General features: G+C 33.6%; 4 protein-coding genes and 1 pseudogene across 4 annotated transcripts; 3 read left to right on the forward strand and 2 right to left on the reverse strand.

Moving 5' to 3' along the window:
• The first annotated feature begins 1192 nt into the window (after nt 1-1192).
• On the forward strand, nt 1193-4310 carry LOC103871079 (oligouridylate-binding protein 1A). Its single transcript, XM_009149304.3, has 11 exons — nt 1193-1533; nt 1968-2029; nt 2109-2211; nt 2298-2374; nt 2456-2517; nt 2610-2697; nt 2794-2869; nt 2963-2993; nt 3267-3475; nt 3560-3736; nt 3816-4310. The coding sequence occupies exons 1-11, from the start codon at nt 1408-1410 to the stop codon at nt 4068-4070; spliced, it is 1266 nt and encodes a 421-aa protein (XP_009147552.1). The 5' UTR covers nt 1193-1407; the 3' UTR covers nt 4071-4310.
• On the reverse strand, nt 4207-5723 carry LOC103871078 (dormancy-associated protein homolog 4). Its single transcript, XM_009149303.3, has 3 exons — nt 5218-5723; nt 4709-4802; nt 4207-4590 (listed from the first exon to the last, which is right to left on the reverse strand). Exons 1-3 carry the CDS (start codon nt 5471-5473, stop codon nt 4563-4565), a joined length of 378 nt encoding a protein of 125 aa, XP_009147551.1. The 5' UTR covers nt 5474-5723; the 3' UTR covers nt 4207-4562.
• A 62-nt stretch (nt 5724-5785) lies between these two features.
• LOC103871083 (trihelix transcription factor ASIL1) lies at nt 5786-7142 on the reverse strand. The gene has a single exon (XM_033273226.1). The coding sequence runs from the start codon at nt 6892-6894 to the stop codon at nt 5989-5991; it is 906 nt and encodes a 301-aa protein (XP_033129117.1). The 5' UTR covers nt 6895-7142; the 3' UTR covers nt 5786-5988.
• Nucleotides 7143-7436: 294 nt separating this feature from the next.
• LOC103871081 lies at nt 7437-13025 on the forward strand (annotated as a pseudogene).
• A 1500-nt stretch (nt 13026-14525) lies between these two features.
• On the forward strand, nt 14526-16495 carry LOC103871085 (epithiospecifier protein). The gene is made up of 2 exons (XM_033273223.1): nt 14526-14795; nt 15258-16495. The coding sequence occupies exons 1-2, from the start codon at nt 14619-14621 to the stop codon at nt 16254-16256; spliced, it is 1176 nt and encodes a 391-aa protein (XP_033129114.1). The 5' UTR covers nt 14526-14618; the 3' UTR covers nt 16257-16495.
• The last annotated feature ends 2012 nt before the right edge of the window (nt 16496-18507 follow it).

An 18507-nucleotide genomic window follows, 5' to 3' on the forward strand; every position in this document is an offset into this window, starting at 1 on the left:
TAAAGTCGTTGACATTTTGCATGTTGATCTTAAAGAATAAAGTAATCAAGATGCATTTAGACGGGTTTCTGAAGAAAAATATACAAGAGTCATAAGCATACAATAAAAGCAATATAAGCCAACATTTATCAACAAATGGACTGAGTATCGAGTAACAGACAAACAATACATTCAACAAATTTGCTCACACGTACAAAAGAGTGACTGCCACATACTTCAAGAATAATATATGGTTTTAGTGAGCCCAACATTAAAGAAAACATTCATATATATGTTTAAGTTTATAGTCATCTAAGTTGAGAAATGTATATTGAAAGAAAACTCCCAAAAAAATCTGAAAAATGTTTTTTTTGTTGACTAAAAACACAAAAAGGAAAATAACCAAAACTAGTATGAGGAACATATTAGGCATTCATAATGAGTGAAGAATAGGAAAATATCTTGGATTACTAGAACAATGTGGCACAAAAAGAGTGAGATGTTTGCGTACATTATTGATAAAATGAAGGTCAAACATAATAGCTTGAACGTCATCTATCACATGGAGGTAAATAAGTCTTGTTAAAAGTTGTGGTCCTTGCCGTGCCAATCTACTCTTATGAATATCTTCAGATTGTCAAAGGAAGTGTGTGAAAAGATCAACATAATCTTAGCTAGATTTAGTGGGAAAATGGAGATAAGAAAGGCTTACATTGGTATGTTTGGAAGAGAGTCCAAAAAAGTGGACTTGGATTTCGGGATGTGGAAGCTTTTCAGAAAATCAATTTTACATGGAAGAAACTTGATTGTAAAAGGAATGAGATTCATAGTTGGGGATGGCTCTTTGATTGATATGTGGTCTGATCCATGGTTACCATTACCAACACATCCACCGAAGGCCTCCACGCTCATTATGAGAAGAAATTCAAAATGTCAAGGTCAATAATTTTTTCAGTGATACTCCAAGGAAGGTCTTGGGATAAAGACTTGGGACTTGGGCTGGGCCATCATCAACACTTGTTAATTATTTGTCGGTCACGTAAGTCTCTCTCTGAGCCGTGGGCTGGGCCGCGAAGAACCAATAAATTTTATAATTGGTCAGTGACGGAATCTAAATCCTAACAGCCGCGTGAGATTAGCATTCACTCTCTCTGTCACAGAGAAATCGTCCTACTGCTATATATGGTCACTAGTCTCGTACAACCCTTTCTTTACTCCATCCATTCACAAAGAGCGTTCCTTTCTGTTTTCTCTCTCCTCTCTTATTTCTCTTTTTTTTTCCTTTTTTTCTTTTTTTTTCTTTTTTTTCTTCCTTTCGTTTTTTTTGGTTTCTCTCTTCGTTTTAGTTGATTTCGAACCCTAAGCTAAAAAGGGGAAAGAGGTCTTTTTCTCGGGAAACAAAACAGATATTTTTCCATCTCAAAAAAGATGCAGAATCCGAGGCTCAAACAACAGCAGCAACAGCAACAACAAGCTATGATGCAGCAAGCGTTGATGCAACAACACCACTCTCTCTATCATCCTAGCCTTATGGCTCCTCCTCCCCCTCCTCAGGTTATTCTTTGATTCCTCCCTCTTTCCAATTTAGGGTTTCCTGTAAATTCCCGATTCCCCCTTTCTCTCTCTATTACCATGTAAAGTTTCGAGCTTTCGATCACGGGTTAGGGTCTCGAGCTAGTGATTCGGTTTAATTTTGATGGGTCATTTCTGTAATTTGATGGGTCTTTGATTACGAGTAGAAAAGCTCTGATTTTGATCATGGGTAAGGGTTTCTAGCTAGTGATTGGGTTTAATTTTGATGGGTCTTTGATTTCAAGTAGAAAAGCTGTGATTTTTAAGATTTTGATCATGTTTGGAGTTAGTGATTTGGTTTAATTTTGATGGGTATGTTCTGTAATTTGATGGGTATGTTTTGTAATGTGATGGGTATTTGATTACGAGTAGAAAAGGTGTGATTTTTGAGCTTTGGGATATGTTTGTTTGTGCAGATGGAGCCTCTACCAAGTGGAAACCTTCCTCCTGGTTTTGATCCCACTACTTGCCGCAGTGTGTGAGTGTTTTCGTTTGAAATTTGTTTTCTTTCTTTGACTTTCTTCTTGTAGTAAATGCTGAGTTTTGGGGGTTTGTAGGTATGCTGGCAACATTCACACGCAGGTCACTGAGGTTCTTCTTCAAGAGATTTTTGCTAGCACCGGTCCTGTTGAGAGCTGTAAGCTCATCAGAAAGGATAAGGTAAGAGTTTCGCAAGACCACACCTTCTTTCTCCTTTGCTTCATTTTGTGCTAACTTTTTAATTTTTTGTGTTTTACGCTTCACAGTCATCATATGGATTTGTTCACTACTTTGATCGAAGATCTGCTGGTTTGGCTATCATGTCTCTTAACGGAAGGCATCTGTAAGCATCCGACGGTGATAGATACTTCATGTTCAATCTGTTTTATACGTTCTACTAGATTTGTAATACTGGGGTTCACAGGTTTGGACAGCCTATCAAAGTTAACTGGGCGTATGCTACTGGTCAAAGGGAAGACACATCAAGTAAGTTCTAATTAAGCGCATTGATTACAATAAAGAATTGCATTTTTTGTTTGCTTGTTCTTTGAGAGAGTCTAATGAGTTTGTGAAAGCAGGCCATTTCAACATTTTTGTTGGAGATCTCAGTCCAGATGTTACTGATGCAGCTTTGTTTGAGAGCTTCTCTGCCTTCAACACTTGCTCGTAAGCTCTTTTTCTTATATCAGTACAGGTTACAAAACTGTACTCGTTGATTAAGCTTGTTGTTTTGTGACTTTGTCGTTCTTTATTCTTGTGTAGGGATGCAAGAGTAATGTGGGACCAGAAAACTGGACGCTCAAGAGGCTTTGGGTTTGTTTCCTTCCGCAATCAGCAGGTTCTGTTATTCTTCAAATCATGTGTGATTGTTTGCTTTAGCTCAATTCATGTTTTTACATTGATTTTAAATTGTTAATTGTAATCTGTGCAGGATGCTCAAAATGCCATAAATGAAATGAATGGTAAGAACGATTATATGGTCTTTTTTATTGTTCCCTTTTGTAAAATTTGATTTCATGATGCTTATACTGTAAGGATGCTTTGTACTGTGTCATGTTACGGCTAAAGAATGGTAGCTCTGGTGCTATTCTGTGTGTTTGCAGCTTAGCTTAGCAGCGATGAAGTGTTGAACTTACATTTTATTTTCGGATTAGACTTTGTGTTTAGTATTTATTTTATTTTTTAGTATAGTTTTGTCAGTAGTATAATCTTATGTTTCTCTTATCTGTTATCAGGTAAATGGTTAAGTAGCAGACAAATCAGATGCAACTGGGCGACCAAAGGTGCTACTTTTGGGGAGGACAAACATAGCTCTGATGGCAAAAGTGTCGTTGAACTCACAAACGGCTCAGAGGATGGTAGAGAGATCTCAATCACAAACGAAGAAGCTCCTGAAAACAATCCTCAGTACACCACTGTGTATGTAGGAAACCTCGCTCCAGAAGTAAGTTTTTAGAAACTGCTCTATATGAAAACAGAGACAGCTCCTGTTTTTGGCATGTGGTGACAGTTGTCAATTTTTTTGCAGGTAACTCAGCTTGATCTACACCGCCTGTTCCATACACTTGGCGCTGGAGTGATTGAAGAGGTCCGTGTCCAGCGAGACAAAGGCTTTGGTTTTGTGAGATACAACACTCATGACGAGGCTGCGCTTGCTATTCAGATGGGCAACTCTCAGCCTTTCCTCTTCAACAGACAGATAAAGGTACTAACCAACCCCTTGCTTGTAAATTGGTTTGGCCGGTTTTCACCTAAACTCATTTCTGTGATGATATAATATGCAGTGTTCATGGGGAAACAAACCAACTCCAATAGGCACAGCCTCAAACCCGCTTCCACCACCAGCGCCAGTGGCAGTCCCTGGTCTGTCCCCAATGGACCTCTTAGCCTATGAGAGGCAACTGGCTTTGGCCAAGATGCATCCTCAGGCTCAGCATTCTCTAAGGCATGTCAATGCATCTGGAGCAAGTGCGGCTATGTACGATGGTGGTTTTCAGAATGTAGCTGCGGCGCATCAGCAGCTCATGTACTATCAGTAATAAACTCTTGGTGCCTTGGCGCTGAGATACCTTTTCTTTTCTTCTTAATTTTATCACTTTCTTGTTTTCATTTTCTAGACCTTGTTCAGAGTCTTATATGTATGTGTGTCTCTCTCATTTGAAGTCGTTGATTCTATATGTATGCTTCTTGGTTTGTAACCTATGAGTCTTATTACTTGGCTTGTTAGGCCAAGCAATAAAAATTGAAATAAAAGGGAGTTTGGTTTGGGTTCTACTAGACATGTTGTTTGTCTGAGGGAGTAGTAAGTGTCTTGTATTGTAGTTTTGTAATGGTAAACTTGGTCCAGGTATTTGTCTTTTGACTTTTATGTAATAATTTTATGTTTTGTTATATATAATACTAAATCATTGTTAAAAAATAGACATTATTTAACAGTTACCATATCAGTAAATATTTACATAATTACATGCATAGGTGATTAATATTTACAAACAAAAACCCATAGAGATTTTCTCTCTTTCTCGTCGTTTTCAACGGTCCAATGCGTTTATCACAATCCTATATATTAGTATAAACAAAAATAAAGGGTTATATATAATGCAAATTATGCTATTACATATATAAGTGAATCTATGAAGAAATCAAGTGATGCAGGTAATAATAGTATAATACTAACCATTCATAAGTAGTGAGACTTGAGGCATCAACTTCACCGGCGGATGGGATTTTATCTGCGCTGAATGGTCCAAAGTGATCACATGGTGTTCCAGCTGCATATAATACGTTTATCAATCATGGGGCCTTTAATTGCGATACTAAATATACGAGGATATACTGTAACTGTAATTTTGTGGTATCATCACCTATTGTGATATTTGATAAGCTACAATTTTATTTTATTTTGCTTACTAACATTTTAGGAATTTTCTTTAGTTTTGATATACATATATATACATGTTATAGTAATTTTTCATTGAACATACCATTGATATTAATAATGATTTAATCTCTAATAATTAGCATTCAATGGAAGTAGCAACGTATAGTTGTGCTATGCAATGATTGAATGTTATAAAATTAAAATGGATAATTTATCATAACTTTAATAAAATGTGATCCGTGTGATTAGTTCCTAATTGTATCCGTAATTAATCTAGTTTTAAAGGAAGGAGGAGAAATAAATACGGGTTAGAGGCGATCCCGGCGTGCTACTTGACCCGGTCGGAGAATCCGGAGCACGACCCAGACCCATCTTCAATTTCCGGAGCCCACGAACATTGTTATTCCCCTTGGTAACGACTATGCTTCTTGTGACTTGATCGGTGGAGAGAGGAGGAGGTTGGACAGTGGCTAACGAAACATGCTTTCTCAATTTCCCCAGACCATTTTCCGGAGTTGGTCCGGCCACCGTGTCATCCCACAGCTTGTGTAAGAACCCCATCCGATCAAAATATTATCTAAACAAATATTTTGAAATTATTTGGGTTTTTATTTTGTCTCTAACCTTTTTCATTTCTTCTGCGAGGAAAATGGTTTTATAGAGGCCATGAACAAAGAGAAGCATTGAATATTTTTAGTGAGGTTAATTATTAGCTCTAGCTTAATTAAGGAGGTTTTAATTATGGGTTATGATGCTGCTGACTAATCAATAGTTTCTTCCTAACGTTCCTCTAATCTCAATGTACTTAAAGACATGGTGAATATTCTGTAAGTTATGTCTCATTTCAGGTTTATACTAAGACAAATCTGAATCTTTGTTACTGATCTAAGCTTACTCTTGTTTCAGACAAGATAACATAACACATGGTCATCACAGTTCTCCGAACCCCTGCAATAAACTCCTACATTTACATATCCCACAAAGTACAACAACAACAACATCAAACGCTAAGCCAGCAATCTAGATAAGTTTTTTTAAATCATATCAAATTAGCATAAAACATCTGTGTTCAATTGTCAGCTACTTACATCGCCATTATTCTTGACATTGCGATCATCATCATCATCATCACCGTCACGCTTGCTCCTCTCCTCTTCTTGATTGTTCCGCGTTATCTCCATCTGAGTTTTCAAGAACTGCATCCTCTGCAACTCCATCTCTTTAGCGAACTTCATCCTCTCCTTCTCCAGCTCCATCATCAGCTTAAGCTTCGCAGTTTCCGCCTTCTCGTACGCCTCAGTGAACCCAAGTATCGCCTTCGCCACATCTCCAACTCCTGACTCACCCATCTTCACCCGCTTCGGCAACAACGGTTGCGGTGGAGGGAGACTCTCAGCTGAGCGCTCAGGTTCAGACTCAGACTCAGACTCGGAAGCACTCCGTTTCCTAAAATGCCACCTCATTGGACCCGAGCTACGCCCTCCCACATGAGCCTTGCCGCCACCACCGATCAAAGACTCAAGCTTTTTGAAGAAGGCCCATTTGCTAGGCCCATTCTTGGCCTTCTCTTGCTTATACTTCTTCTTAACCGTATCGATCCTGTTCTTGCACTGAACGTCTGTTTTGGCGTACTTGCATTGGCCACTCGAATTCACGATCTCAGCCACCTCGTGCCACTGCTGCTGCTTCAACGTTCCTTTCCCCGGCTCCGAGAATCGATCCCCCCACGCGTTGATTAGAACCTTCGTCGCTTCCTCGCTCCAGCAATCGTCTCTCCCTCCTCCTCCGCCTCCGCCGATTCGTCCGTTTCTGTTGACGGAAGGAGTCTGAACTACCAGAGCCAACGGAGATTGAGAGGAGGAGGAGGGAGGGGGCTTCGTTGCGGAGGCCACCGTGACGTTGCTTGTAGGCAAAATCGGAGCTGGTGAGAGGGAATCTCGTGGAGATTGTTGAGACGGAGTCTCGTCTTCTTCCTCCATCATCGTCAGATCGATGCGAAATTCGAAGTTTTTTGGGTAGATCTGAGTTTGGTCTCACCGGCGAAGAAGGGATAAGATCGCCGGATGAGTAATCTCTCAGACCCGATTTTAATTTGACGAAAAGGCCCATCACTCTTTTCTTTAATAACAGAAAATAATAATAATATAGACGTGAATGTTAATATTCGCATGAGTTTTATGGAAACATTAACTTTTCCCAAACTAGAATTTTATTGAATTTGTTGACAAAAAAAAAAAAAGAATTTTATTGAATTATATCAGAAATACAATGGTAAATATTTTAAAACGCAAAATCTATATATACAAAGATGATGAGTCTTTTTATGCATACACATATCATTGATTGATTAAAGGAAAGTATAAGATCTCAGCATACATATTAAATTTTTACAAAAAAAAATTCACATTTGTTATTATCTTAATGTTTTGACCAAAATTTTAACAGTGCATCATATAGTTCTAAAGATTTTAAAATTAAATGTACGTTCTAAAACTGAAAACAATAATTTTTAAAAAATCATAACTAAATTTGAGAAAGTTATAATTTTACTATAAATTTGTGATGAAAAAAATAAACTAGTTCTGCTAAATCATTTATAAACGTTTAAAAATTATTTATAGAAATTCAAAAATTCAACTAAATCCCTAAATATTAAACACTAAATCATAAACTTAAATCTTAGAGTATTTTGGATTGATCTAAAAAATAGATTTAACTAATGATAGTTTAAGTAATTCTCAATAAATTTTCAAACACCAGTTTTCTAAAAAATAATAGAATTAATAGATCTGGTTATACTCATATAAAATATTTTAAATATAATAGTAAATATTGACATCTATATGTATACCAGATCATTTAATATTTAATTTTATTATTTTGAATAAAATATAAAAAACCTTTAAAATAATAATTTATTAATTTATAAACCAAAATACAATATAATTTATCAAAAGCGTGAATGAATATAATTATATCAATATAGTTATAATAAATTTTAAAATTTTCAGTTCAAAAGATATAAACTCAATAATTAAAAATTATTTGATCCAAAAGTATAGTAAGTTCGTATTTTAGAATATATATAAGTAATTAATTTTAAACATAAGTATAAAATCTGAAAATAAAAATAAAAATATTTAGTTGTTAATATAAAGTAAATCAACTGTATATTATAAATTTAATGTAAAAGTTACATTTTCAAAATTAATCACTATCATTTATTTAGTAGTAGTTAGTTTCCAAACTTAATAACATATACAAGATTCGAAATATATATTTATTTCAATTATAATTATGCTTAATATTGCCTATCTAATTTAATATAATTTTTAATGAATAAATTATTTGATTTTGATATCGTTTAAATTAGCAACTTTAGAATAATCATAAATCAAAAAGTATCATTAAATTCAAAAAATGAATGTATAATAAGAAACCATATTTTCTGTGTTGAACACAATTAACTATCATCTTTAATTAACTATATTTACTATAAAGCCAAAGCATAAATATTGAAAACAATGTATAACAAATATATATATATATAGTTTTATTTTTTGAAAGAGATATATTGAAGGTAAAACAAAAAATATTTTCATGAATGTTTTAATGTAAAACAAATAATGATTTCTTAAAATAAATATAAAATATTTAAAGTTGTAACAGAAAATAGTCAAAGTTAATAACATCTTTAACTGCGAACAAACTAAATATTGAAAAAATTTCATCAAAATTTCATCATAATCTAAGTTATGTTTTTATTGTATCGCTTATCCGCTCACCCGTATGTACAGCGGTATCATCTTAGTTGTTGCTATATAAACTGAAGAGATGAAAAGTAAAATTACACTCTTTTTTTGCCATTTTAGTTCGAAATATATTTTAAAAAATTTCAAAAATTTTCCAATATATGTAAGTTCTTTTTTCTTTATGTAAATACAATCACACAATGGTAATATAAATATTTGAACCACTCAATAGAGCATACGATTAGAAATCAATCAGGTCCAATGTACAATAGGCTTAATGGGTTCTATGGCCCTGCAAAATAAGTTTTGACGCAAAGCATGGCCTAACAGTCATTGAGATTCAAACGAATCGAAGCCAACTATCCATAGAAAAGACACAATATGAGTTCTGTTGCAATCAACCACCGGTTTAGTCTTCGAGAGACAATAAAAAAGCTGATCTTTCCGGTTTCTCGCTCAGGCGAGGATAAAGCGATCAGAGGAGGAAGCAATACTAACATCCCAATTGATATTCTAGAATCTCCCAAAGAGTGTATCTTCTACATCGACATACCATGAATCTCAAAATTTGATATCCAAGTACACACATAGATACATGTAATCAGTATAATGAGCATTCACTTAAGTGTTTGATGTGGTGATGGTTTTGAATAGGTGACTGTGGAGGAAGAGTTGACAATAGTGATAAAGAGCAGCGGGAAGAGGAAGAGAGAGGATTGTGATTAGAGAGAACAAGGATGCAAGTACATTAGGCTCGAGCGGAGACTTCTTCTGATTCTCGTGAAGAAGTTCCGTTTACCTGAAGATGCTGATGGGGTTCTGACAGTTACAGTTGAGAAGGTGCGGCCGCAGCCACCAAAGCCTAAGACTCTCCAAATTGCGATTTCTTGAACGGTTTAGAAAAAATCAGTTTTCTTTTGAGTTTGTGTTTTGTACATCGTAGATTTGTGATCTTTGGATATTAAATGACTCGTGGGATTTCATTTTCAGGGCCTAAATCTATTAAAATTAGAAAGCTTGAATGAGATTAGATCACAGAACCTGCAAAATAGAGGTCTCTCTGGTAACAACAGCTCCGGTCATCCTATCATGTTCTCTGCTAGGATCTCTTGGAGGACTAGGATAGCTTTGTAATCTCATGTATAGTGGTAGAATTAGTTGGTGTACGGGACGGTTCACATCGAGTAGTGGGATGAATTTGTTTCGGTGGGATAGCATAGAATCTTGTTAAGTGTGTTTAGATATTACTAGATCTTGTCGATGTATGTGAAGTTTAAATACTAGGTTGGACATATTTAGATTATGAAAATTATTGTTGAGCCGGAAAAAAACAAAGTGGATGGCTTCTTTAAAATTTATATATCCAATTAATATAAAGCATTTTTAGTATAAACTGAAATTAAAAAAAAAGTGAAATTTTTTAGGAGCTCCTATATTTTAACCGATTTGGATCAAAGCTCAACAATTGGGATACGCCTCATGAACGATTATTCGAACATGGGATTAGGATATATATATCCCGTATATGTATGGGGTTTACTCTAGTCTATATATTGTGAAATGTATACAATTACAAGCTAGTTCAAAAAAAGTATACAATTACAAATGTATAAGATCAACAAACAGACTTCAACCAACGGATTACAAACAGTAACGGGTAGATAAACATCTGATGTAATAGGAGTTTCACAAATGCCATAATCAAATTGTTTGTCAGTGTGGGTTTTCCTCACATAATTAGACCATATAACCTTTTAATTAATTAACTAAGATTGTTATATAAAATTGAGTCTGAATCCATATATGTTTACATTCTTACACTTATAAAAGTTTTCTGTATTAGATGTTGAACCAGTTAAAATTAGTTACTTCCCAGGAAATATGTAACACGTGGGCTAAGTGTGTGGTTGTGATGACAACTAACAAATATCAGTCATTATATGTTAGTAATAGTACTGCCTTGTTTGTTTGCAATCAAATTCATGGGTAGCAATGAGGTCTGGCACTTCCAAAAAATTAACCCAATACCAGAAGTTTTGCCCAATAGTCTCTTTTTACTCAAAAGAGATATGTTTTCTTTTTTTTTGAGCAAAGAGATAGATATGTTTTCTTAGTTTAATTTTATCCGTGTTTGTTACATTTCTTTGGTTGAAGGTTTTCTTTTGCTTATATTTTACATATTTATTTTTTAAAGAATGTTAAATTTATATTTATTCATCTCAAAAATATATTTTTCTTAAACCCTTTCTTAAAAAAAATAATATATATATATATATATATATATATATATATATATTACAACATGTTTATTAGTAGCATTAGGTTTGATGTTTCTGAGTAAGAGAGCTTTATGCAATTTGAAAACAGAACAAAACTGCATCAAAATTGCAGGTCTTCATCTTGAACCAAACCAGGCCGTCATGCATGGCCTTCTCAAGTTCTCATATCGGGGACTCTCTTATTGAGTGACGAGATTCTATAGAGGATCACCTTATCAATGAACTTCTTTTTTTTTTTTGAAAAAGGGCTTTCTAACTTAATGAGAATAGTTGAGGGCTGATGTGTTTCTCCATGTCTTCTCCCATTCCTTTCTCTCCACATCGTGTGTACTGAGGCCGTCATATTGTTTTCTATATAGTTTAATTGTCCTAATTTGATGAACACTCGAAGTTGTTACAATGATAAGCTACATATATTCTTATATAATCACGTTATGCACAATTTCGAATGCTATTTCCCACTTTCAGTTTTATTTATTTCCATGCTATTATTTTCTGCTACAAATAATATAACAAAAAGGTGAAAAATACGAGTTTGGATTTTATAGGATAAAGCAACTTAAGAAATCTACAGTTTAACTCTTAGCTTGTGATTTGGCAAAATAAATTTTTTAGATTGTTTCTCAGTTACATAGACATGTTATTGTTGTGTGCGTTGTTTTTAATAGCTGGTAGTGTGCGTTTTCCTCACATAATTAGACCATATACATTTATAAATTTGAATCCAAAGCCATTTACGTTTAGCATTACCATTTAGCATTTAGATTTCTACACTTATAAAAGTGTTATATATAAGATTTATTACAATTAAAAGTTGGATATTATTCTCAAAAAAAAAAGTTGGTTACGTCCAAGTGCATGCACAGGCACGCAGGAAAATATATAACAACACGTGGGCTAATAGTGTAGTTGTGATGACAACTAGCATTAATTATATGTTTGTACTGCTTTGTTTGTATGCGCTCACATAGTCACATTCACGAGGACCACTCGGAGTAGTTGAAGAGATAACATACAATTTAAAATTCTAATATGATCAAAATATTTGTTATATGCTAACAAAATATTTGATTTTCTATTCCAGATTCATTATTTTTTTCCTTATTACTGTACTAATATATTTGAAAGTATAGTCATTTTCTACTACCAACTCTGTAGTAAAATAGAAACACAGCTTTCCCCGACATTTAACTCTACTCGGCTACTCTCGTTAAAAAGGCCAAAGATTCCTAAAGAGTGGATCCCGTGATAGGTGAGTATGATGGCACGTTGCTCTTTAGACTGTGTCTGTGCGGTCCATGAAAGAAGTTAAGAATATATTTAACAAAAGCCACAAATTGTAGAAATATTTAATAACCGTTAAGATCATTTCTAATGGAGCTTCATTTTTTACTTTTTGCTTTATTTTTCACTTTTTATTTAATTTTGAAGTAAATTTTGTTTCAATGGTGTTTTATTTCTTGTTTCAAAATGAAGAAGTGAACAGTATGATTACAAATTTGAAGCAATACTGTTCACTGATTCATTTTTTAAGCTAAACTTTCTAAATTATAAATTGGTTCTTAACTTTTGTTTGTTTCTATTTTTTACCGAAATAAATTATATATGTCAATATTATCCAATCCATTTTAAAATTTTGACAATTCTATTCATCTAATTAGATATTTATAATGAAAAACATGAGAATATTCATTTTAAGAACTTTAATTCGTTTAAAAATAATGGAAAATAAATAATATCACATTTTACTTCTAAACACTTTAATTAATCATTTAAAGAAAAAATATATATAAGATGTCTTTTTTTACAAAATATGGTGTTCTGTGTTTGTTTATTTATGTTATGTAGTAGTATTTTAATATGATAATGTTTGATTTATATTAAATAATAATTATGTTAAATTATTGTTAAAACAAAACACTTGGGTAAAATTACTAAATATGAAAAAAATATAAGATGTTATTAATAATTAATGATAAAGGGGACATGGAATGTACTTGGAATATTCATTTTACAAAAAAGAAATGAAGCAAACCATTGGAAGAAATGTGCTTCATTTTGAATAAAGTGCACTTTTGAAGCTGAAAATGAAGCCAACCATTGGAGATGCCCTAAGGTGTAAGACCATCTCTAACAATTACTTCTATATTTTATTCCCAAAACAGAGTACTCAAAATATTCAAAATAGAAAAGTGTTTTCTCCAATAATTACTTTAATTTTTTACTCTAAAAATAAAATTTCTAAGTATATATATATTAATTAATATATTATATAATCAATAACTTTTAAAATGTTGTTTTTTTTCTTGTAATAATATGCCAACATAATTGTAACATTTTTAAAACTAAATGATTATTTTAAAATTAAAAATTTGTTACAATATAAAAAATACATTAAACATAATATTTAAATATAAAAAGTATAATATATAATTTTATTTAGATGGGAAATGAACCAATATAAAAATGTACAATTTTTTGTAAAGAAAAAAAATCAATTTCAAAACAAAATAAATGAATAGTGTTATTCTTTTTTTTTTGTCATCTAATATTGTTATTCTATATTTAAAATAATATTGTTAATTCTTTTCTATTTAATGTAAGATAAATCATACCACTGAAAACATTTTTATTCTATAAATAATGTTTAGAAGAAAAATTGAATATTACTAAAAATGTTTTTAAAAACATGGAATACATAATATATTTTTTAAAGTATCAAGATCTAACTGTTTAATTAAATAATAAAACGATGATATATTTATAAAATTGATAAACTTGAGATGATACAATTATAAAAAATAATTTTTTTATTTTGTTTCTCAAAAATAAAATATATCTTCTAAAATTAAATAATTTTTTTTTTGTCTCTTCTTTTTTAAAATCATATTTTCAATCAACCAACAAGGTGGAATATCAAATATAAAAGATAATGTATGTGAATCATAACTTTTTTTTATAAGATATCTGCTGCATGATTCTTCTCTCTGTTTACTTGACCCAGCGAGCAGTCCGCTAACTTGAACATCCAGTGTCTTATGCAAATAACAAACTACCCAGTTCCACATTTTCCTCTTGATCCTTGATGATTCTAGTGAGATTACTATTATCCCCTTCAAACCAGTTCGTGGACAGCTTCGTGGATAGTTGTCTGAAAAACTGAGCGAGTAAGAAACAGGGTGGTCTTGTTTTTTGTACCGTCCAGCATAAAACCAAGAATTTAAGTTCAATTTTCTATCTTCTTCTTCAAAAAAGGTTTTTCCAAAGCCACATATACTACTCGATAAGGTAATTGGATTCGACTAATCCCAAATATAATAACCATCCAAAAAAGCTAGCTTACTCGATAAATAACTGAGTTAACGCCTAGTTCTCATCTTAATCATGCACAATGAGATTATTAATTATTTGTCCATTAGGCTGCCACGATAAAACTAGCAAAAATGTTTTCTGCTTTCAATTGTTATGGAACGCTTAACGTGATTAATATTAAATGCGTGCAATCACAGCCGTCCGATCCAATGCAACTCTAAGATCTCAATCAAAAGGGTTAGGGCACGTTAGCCTATAAATAGAACGACATGAAGAGAAGCTGAGGGACACAAACAAGCAGATCAGCAAAAGACGTTACAAACAAAAACCAAACACTTTTGGGACTTCTATTGCAAGAAGAAGATGAATATTCCATGTTTTAAATTCACGCATATTCACTCTGTCTCACACCAGTTCTGTCCCGCCTCGCTCACTCAAGTTCGTCATGCTTCGCAAAAGTTCCGTCAGGCCTCGCACATCTCTACTCGAAGCTTGAAGATCGCAGCTGTAGCTCCAACTTTGCAAGGCGAGTGGATCAAGGTATATGTATTATTTAACATTTTTTCGTCAGTAAATATTATTTAATTTACGAAGGATTTTGATTTAAAAGCCTTTTAAAAAAGGATTTGATTTAAAATGTTGAGTTATTTTCACTCAAATTCATATTGTTGCCCCAGAGAAACATTCATATTCTTAATATATACATTATTATTTAAAATAAACTGATATACTTTACAGTTTTACCTCTAAGAGATGGCTCAGGACTATAAAATAATTAACTAAAACAAAGCCGTATGCCGAGTTGGCAAGTTCTTTTACATCAAAACGAAGTTTTTGGTGAAAGCTAGAGTGCTAAAAACATAGCCACAATTCCATTATGAATCCATTTTTTTATTTGAATTAATTTAACATTTTTTCAAAAAAAAATGAAGTTTTTTGAAGCAATATGCTCCATAAAGCAGTAATAAACATTGCTACCGTCATCATGTTTTTAATTAATAGGTGGAGCAGAAAGGAGGAAATACACTAAGTGACAGAAGCTCACACGGCATAGCTGTGGTCGGGGATAAGCTCTACTCTTTCGGTGGCGAGTTCAGTACCAACATTGCCATCGACAACGACCTTCACGTCTTTGACCTCAACACTCAAAACTGGTCAATCGCTCCGGCCAAGGGATCTGGACCAGACATCCCTAAAAGCAGCTTCGGCGTCCGCATGGTGGCCGTGGGAACTAAGCTATATGTCTACGGAGGCCGCAATCAGAAGGAAGGAAACAACGACTTTTACTCGTACGATACGGTGAAGAACGAGTGGAAGCGTCTGGCGATTCTCGGCGAAGAGGGAGGACCCGAGGCTCGTACTTTCCATTCGATGGCTTCGGATGAAAACCATGTGTATGTATTTGGTGGGACGAGCCAAGGCGATGGTGTTACGCCGAACCCCCATCGGTTCAGAACGGTCGAGGCCTATAACGTTTCTGAAGGGAAATGGGCGCAGCTACCTGATCCTGGAGAAAATTTCGAGAAAAGAGGAGGAGCCGGGCTCCATGTTGTGCAAGGGAAGATTTGGGTGGTGTATGGGTTTGCGAGTTCGCTTACGCCTGATGGGAAAAGTGACTATGAGTCTGACAAAGTTCAATATTTTGATCCGGCCTCTCAAAAATGGACCGTAGTAGAGACCAAAGGAGAGAAACCTTCAGCGAGGAGCGTGTTTGCGAGTGCGGTCGTGGGAAAACATATATTAATATTTGGAGGTGAGACCTGGCCGGATCCAAAGGGCCATTTCGGTCCGGGGACGTTGTCCAACGAGGGTTTCGCATTGGACACAGAGACATTGGTGTGGGAGAGGTTTGAAGGAGGGGATGAACCGAATACACGTGGTTGGACGGCTTCCACGGCTGCCACAGCCTATGGGAAGAAAGGCCTCTTCATGCATGGAGGTAAAACTCCTCAATATACGCGAATCAATGATCTCTACTTCTACGCAGTTAATTCCGCGTGATCCATGCATGCTCTCACTCTCAAGGTTAATTATTTTATGATCCACTAAAGGTTTGTGAAACCTATGAAATAATATCCACTTATGCGTGCATGTTTTCGTTTATTTATCTAAATCAAGTTATGTGTATGCTGTGTGTTTGTGGTTTGGAAATGTTTATCTACATATCGTTCGAATAATGTGTTTAATTATGTGTATGTATAACAAATGAATATATTGAATCTACGGATTTGTTTGTATCATTCAGTCGTACTATCACGGGTAAAAGTATTTTATCAGTATATATATAGGCCTTATAAATTTTCAACTCATCTACTATATTAAAAGAGAACTACACTTTAGAATTAATCTTACTATCATGTGCGATATTATATTTTATGCCACTTTTAACCAAATCCTAAATATTTATTAATGGCAAGTTTGTCATTTGTACACCCCTTGAAAACAATTCATTTAGTCTGCCATCTTCACTATCCTTAAAATATAACAAGATTAAATGATTTAGAATATAACCAATGTCAATATAAGAAATCTTGAAACAGAGAACTGAATAAGAAAAAAAAAGAAATATAGACGACGGGATTCAGATATAGAGGCAGATGGAACGGATAAAAACAAATTGGAATCAATCGATCAATTGAACTGGCTTGATAAGATATCAAGAATAAGAATCTATTACCCCATACCATTTTGAGGAGATCTGCTCCAACTTTGTGATGAATGATTCTAATAGAGATGTGGTTGAGATTGGTCTGATCGGTTCAAATGGAATCCCAACATTTCTTCCGTTGACACCTACTCATCTTAACGACTCCAATGGTCACATCCACTACTTCCAATAAGCTAGATGGTTGTGTTTCAGAGTATCATGTGATTTTTTTTTTGGTTCTTAAGCCAATGCTGAAGACTTGAGTTTTGAATTATTGGACAGATTTGTCACAGACTTGAGTTCTGAAGCCAATAGTTCAATTCTTTATAAATCTCTCGCTCTATAAACAGTTACTGGATAATAAGAGCCTTTAATCTTCATCTTCTTATTGGTTCCAATAGGTATAAATCTCTTGCTCTTCAAACAGTGCAAATTGCTTTCACTTTTAAGTTGCACAGTGAATGTATACAAATTGGTTCCAATAGGTACTACGCTGAAACAATATGATTTGGCAGTGAAATGGACGCACAGACATGAGATAAGCAACCTGCAAGTCTGTTCAAACAACAAAGACAACCTAAAGCTATAAGAAGATTATGTGTTTCAGATTTTGAGAACCTTCAAGACAAAAGAAAGCTAAGCTTATGTACATGATCATTGCAGATGTAAACAAAAGTATGTGAAAGATGGAGATACAAAGCATCGTTTGTGTCTCATATACAGTTCATTTGTGTCTCATATACAGTAGAAGCTGAAGTAGCTAGAAGGACAAGAATTATTCTGAAAAATCAAAATATGTTTTTTTTCTAAGAAACTATAGATAAAAACGATAAACATAAAAATATCATTTGTATGTTCTCAAGATCAAGACAAGATTTTTTGATGTATCATGTATGTACAAATTATATATATATTTTAGTGTATTAGAATAAGAAATATCAATTAATCATTTGGAGTAAAACCTTTGAGTGAATTTATATTATTTTATAAATTAATATCACAATAGATTATTAAAGATTTGCTCTGATTAATCTCGAATTTTTTTTTGATAATTTGACAGTTCCAATAGCGCAGTTTTGATATCGCCTCCTAACTCATGTCTAACATTCTCCCGAACATGGATTAGAAGTAAAAATTATATACCATCATGTAGCACTGGATATCAAGTTTTGACTTGTATAAAAGTGAAAAATATATGCGCAGGTGCACGAATCAAATTCTAGTTTAATTTTAATGCTCAAAACAATTATATATATGTTTGAATTAATAATATTATATTTGAATAGTTTTATTTATTTATAGCATTTGGTAATTAGTTTTATTAAAAATAACTATTTTTAATTATGAAAGCATAAATACTTTTTATAATTATTTTATATTTATATAATGTTTTGAACCGATTTCTATTCACTCTCACAATTCAAATATATTTTGAACCGTACTGCTAGTTTCACTCTTGGAGATCCACTCTCGCTAGATCTGCTAGATACGATCTGTGCCTGATCAGTTTTCCATTCAAATCCTATGTGTGACAGTGTGAGTAAGTGTGTCGATTTTTTATTCTATTAATCGGCAAATGTTTTTTTCCTAGAAATTTATAACCCT

The sequence above is a fragment of the Brassica rapa genome, chromosome A06 (assembly GCF_000309985.2).
Source record: "Brassica rapa cultivar Chiifu-401-42 chromosome A06, CAAS_Brap_v3.01, whole genome shotgun sequence".
NCBI lineage: Eukaryota > Viridiplantae > Streptophyta > Magnoliopsida > Brassicales > Brassicaceae > Brassica > Brassica rapa.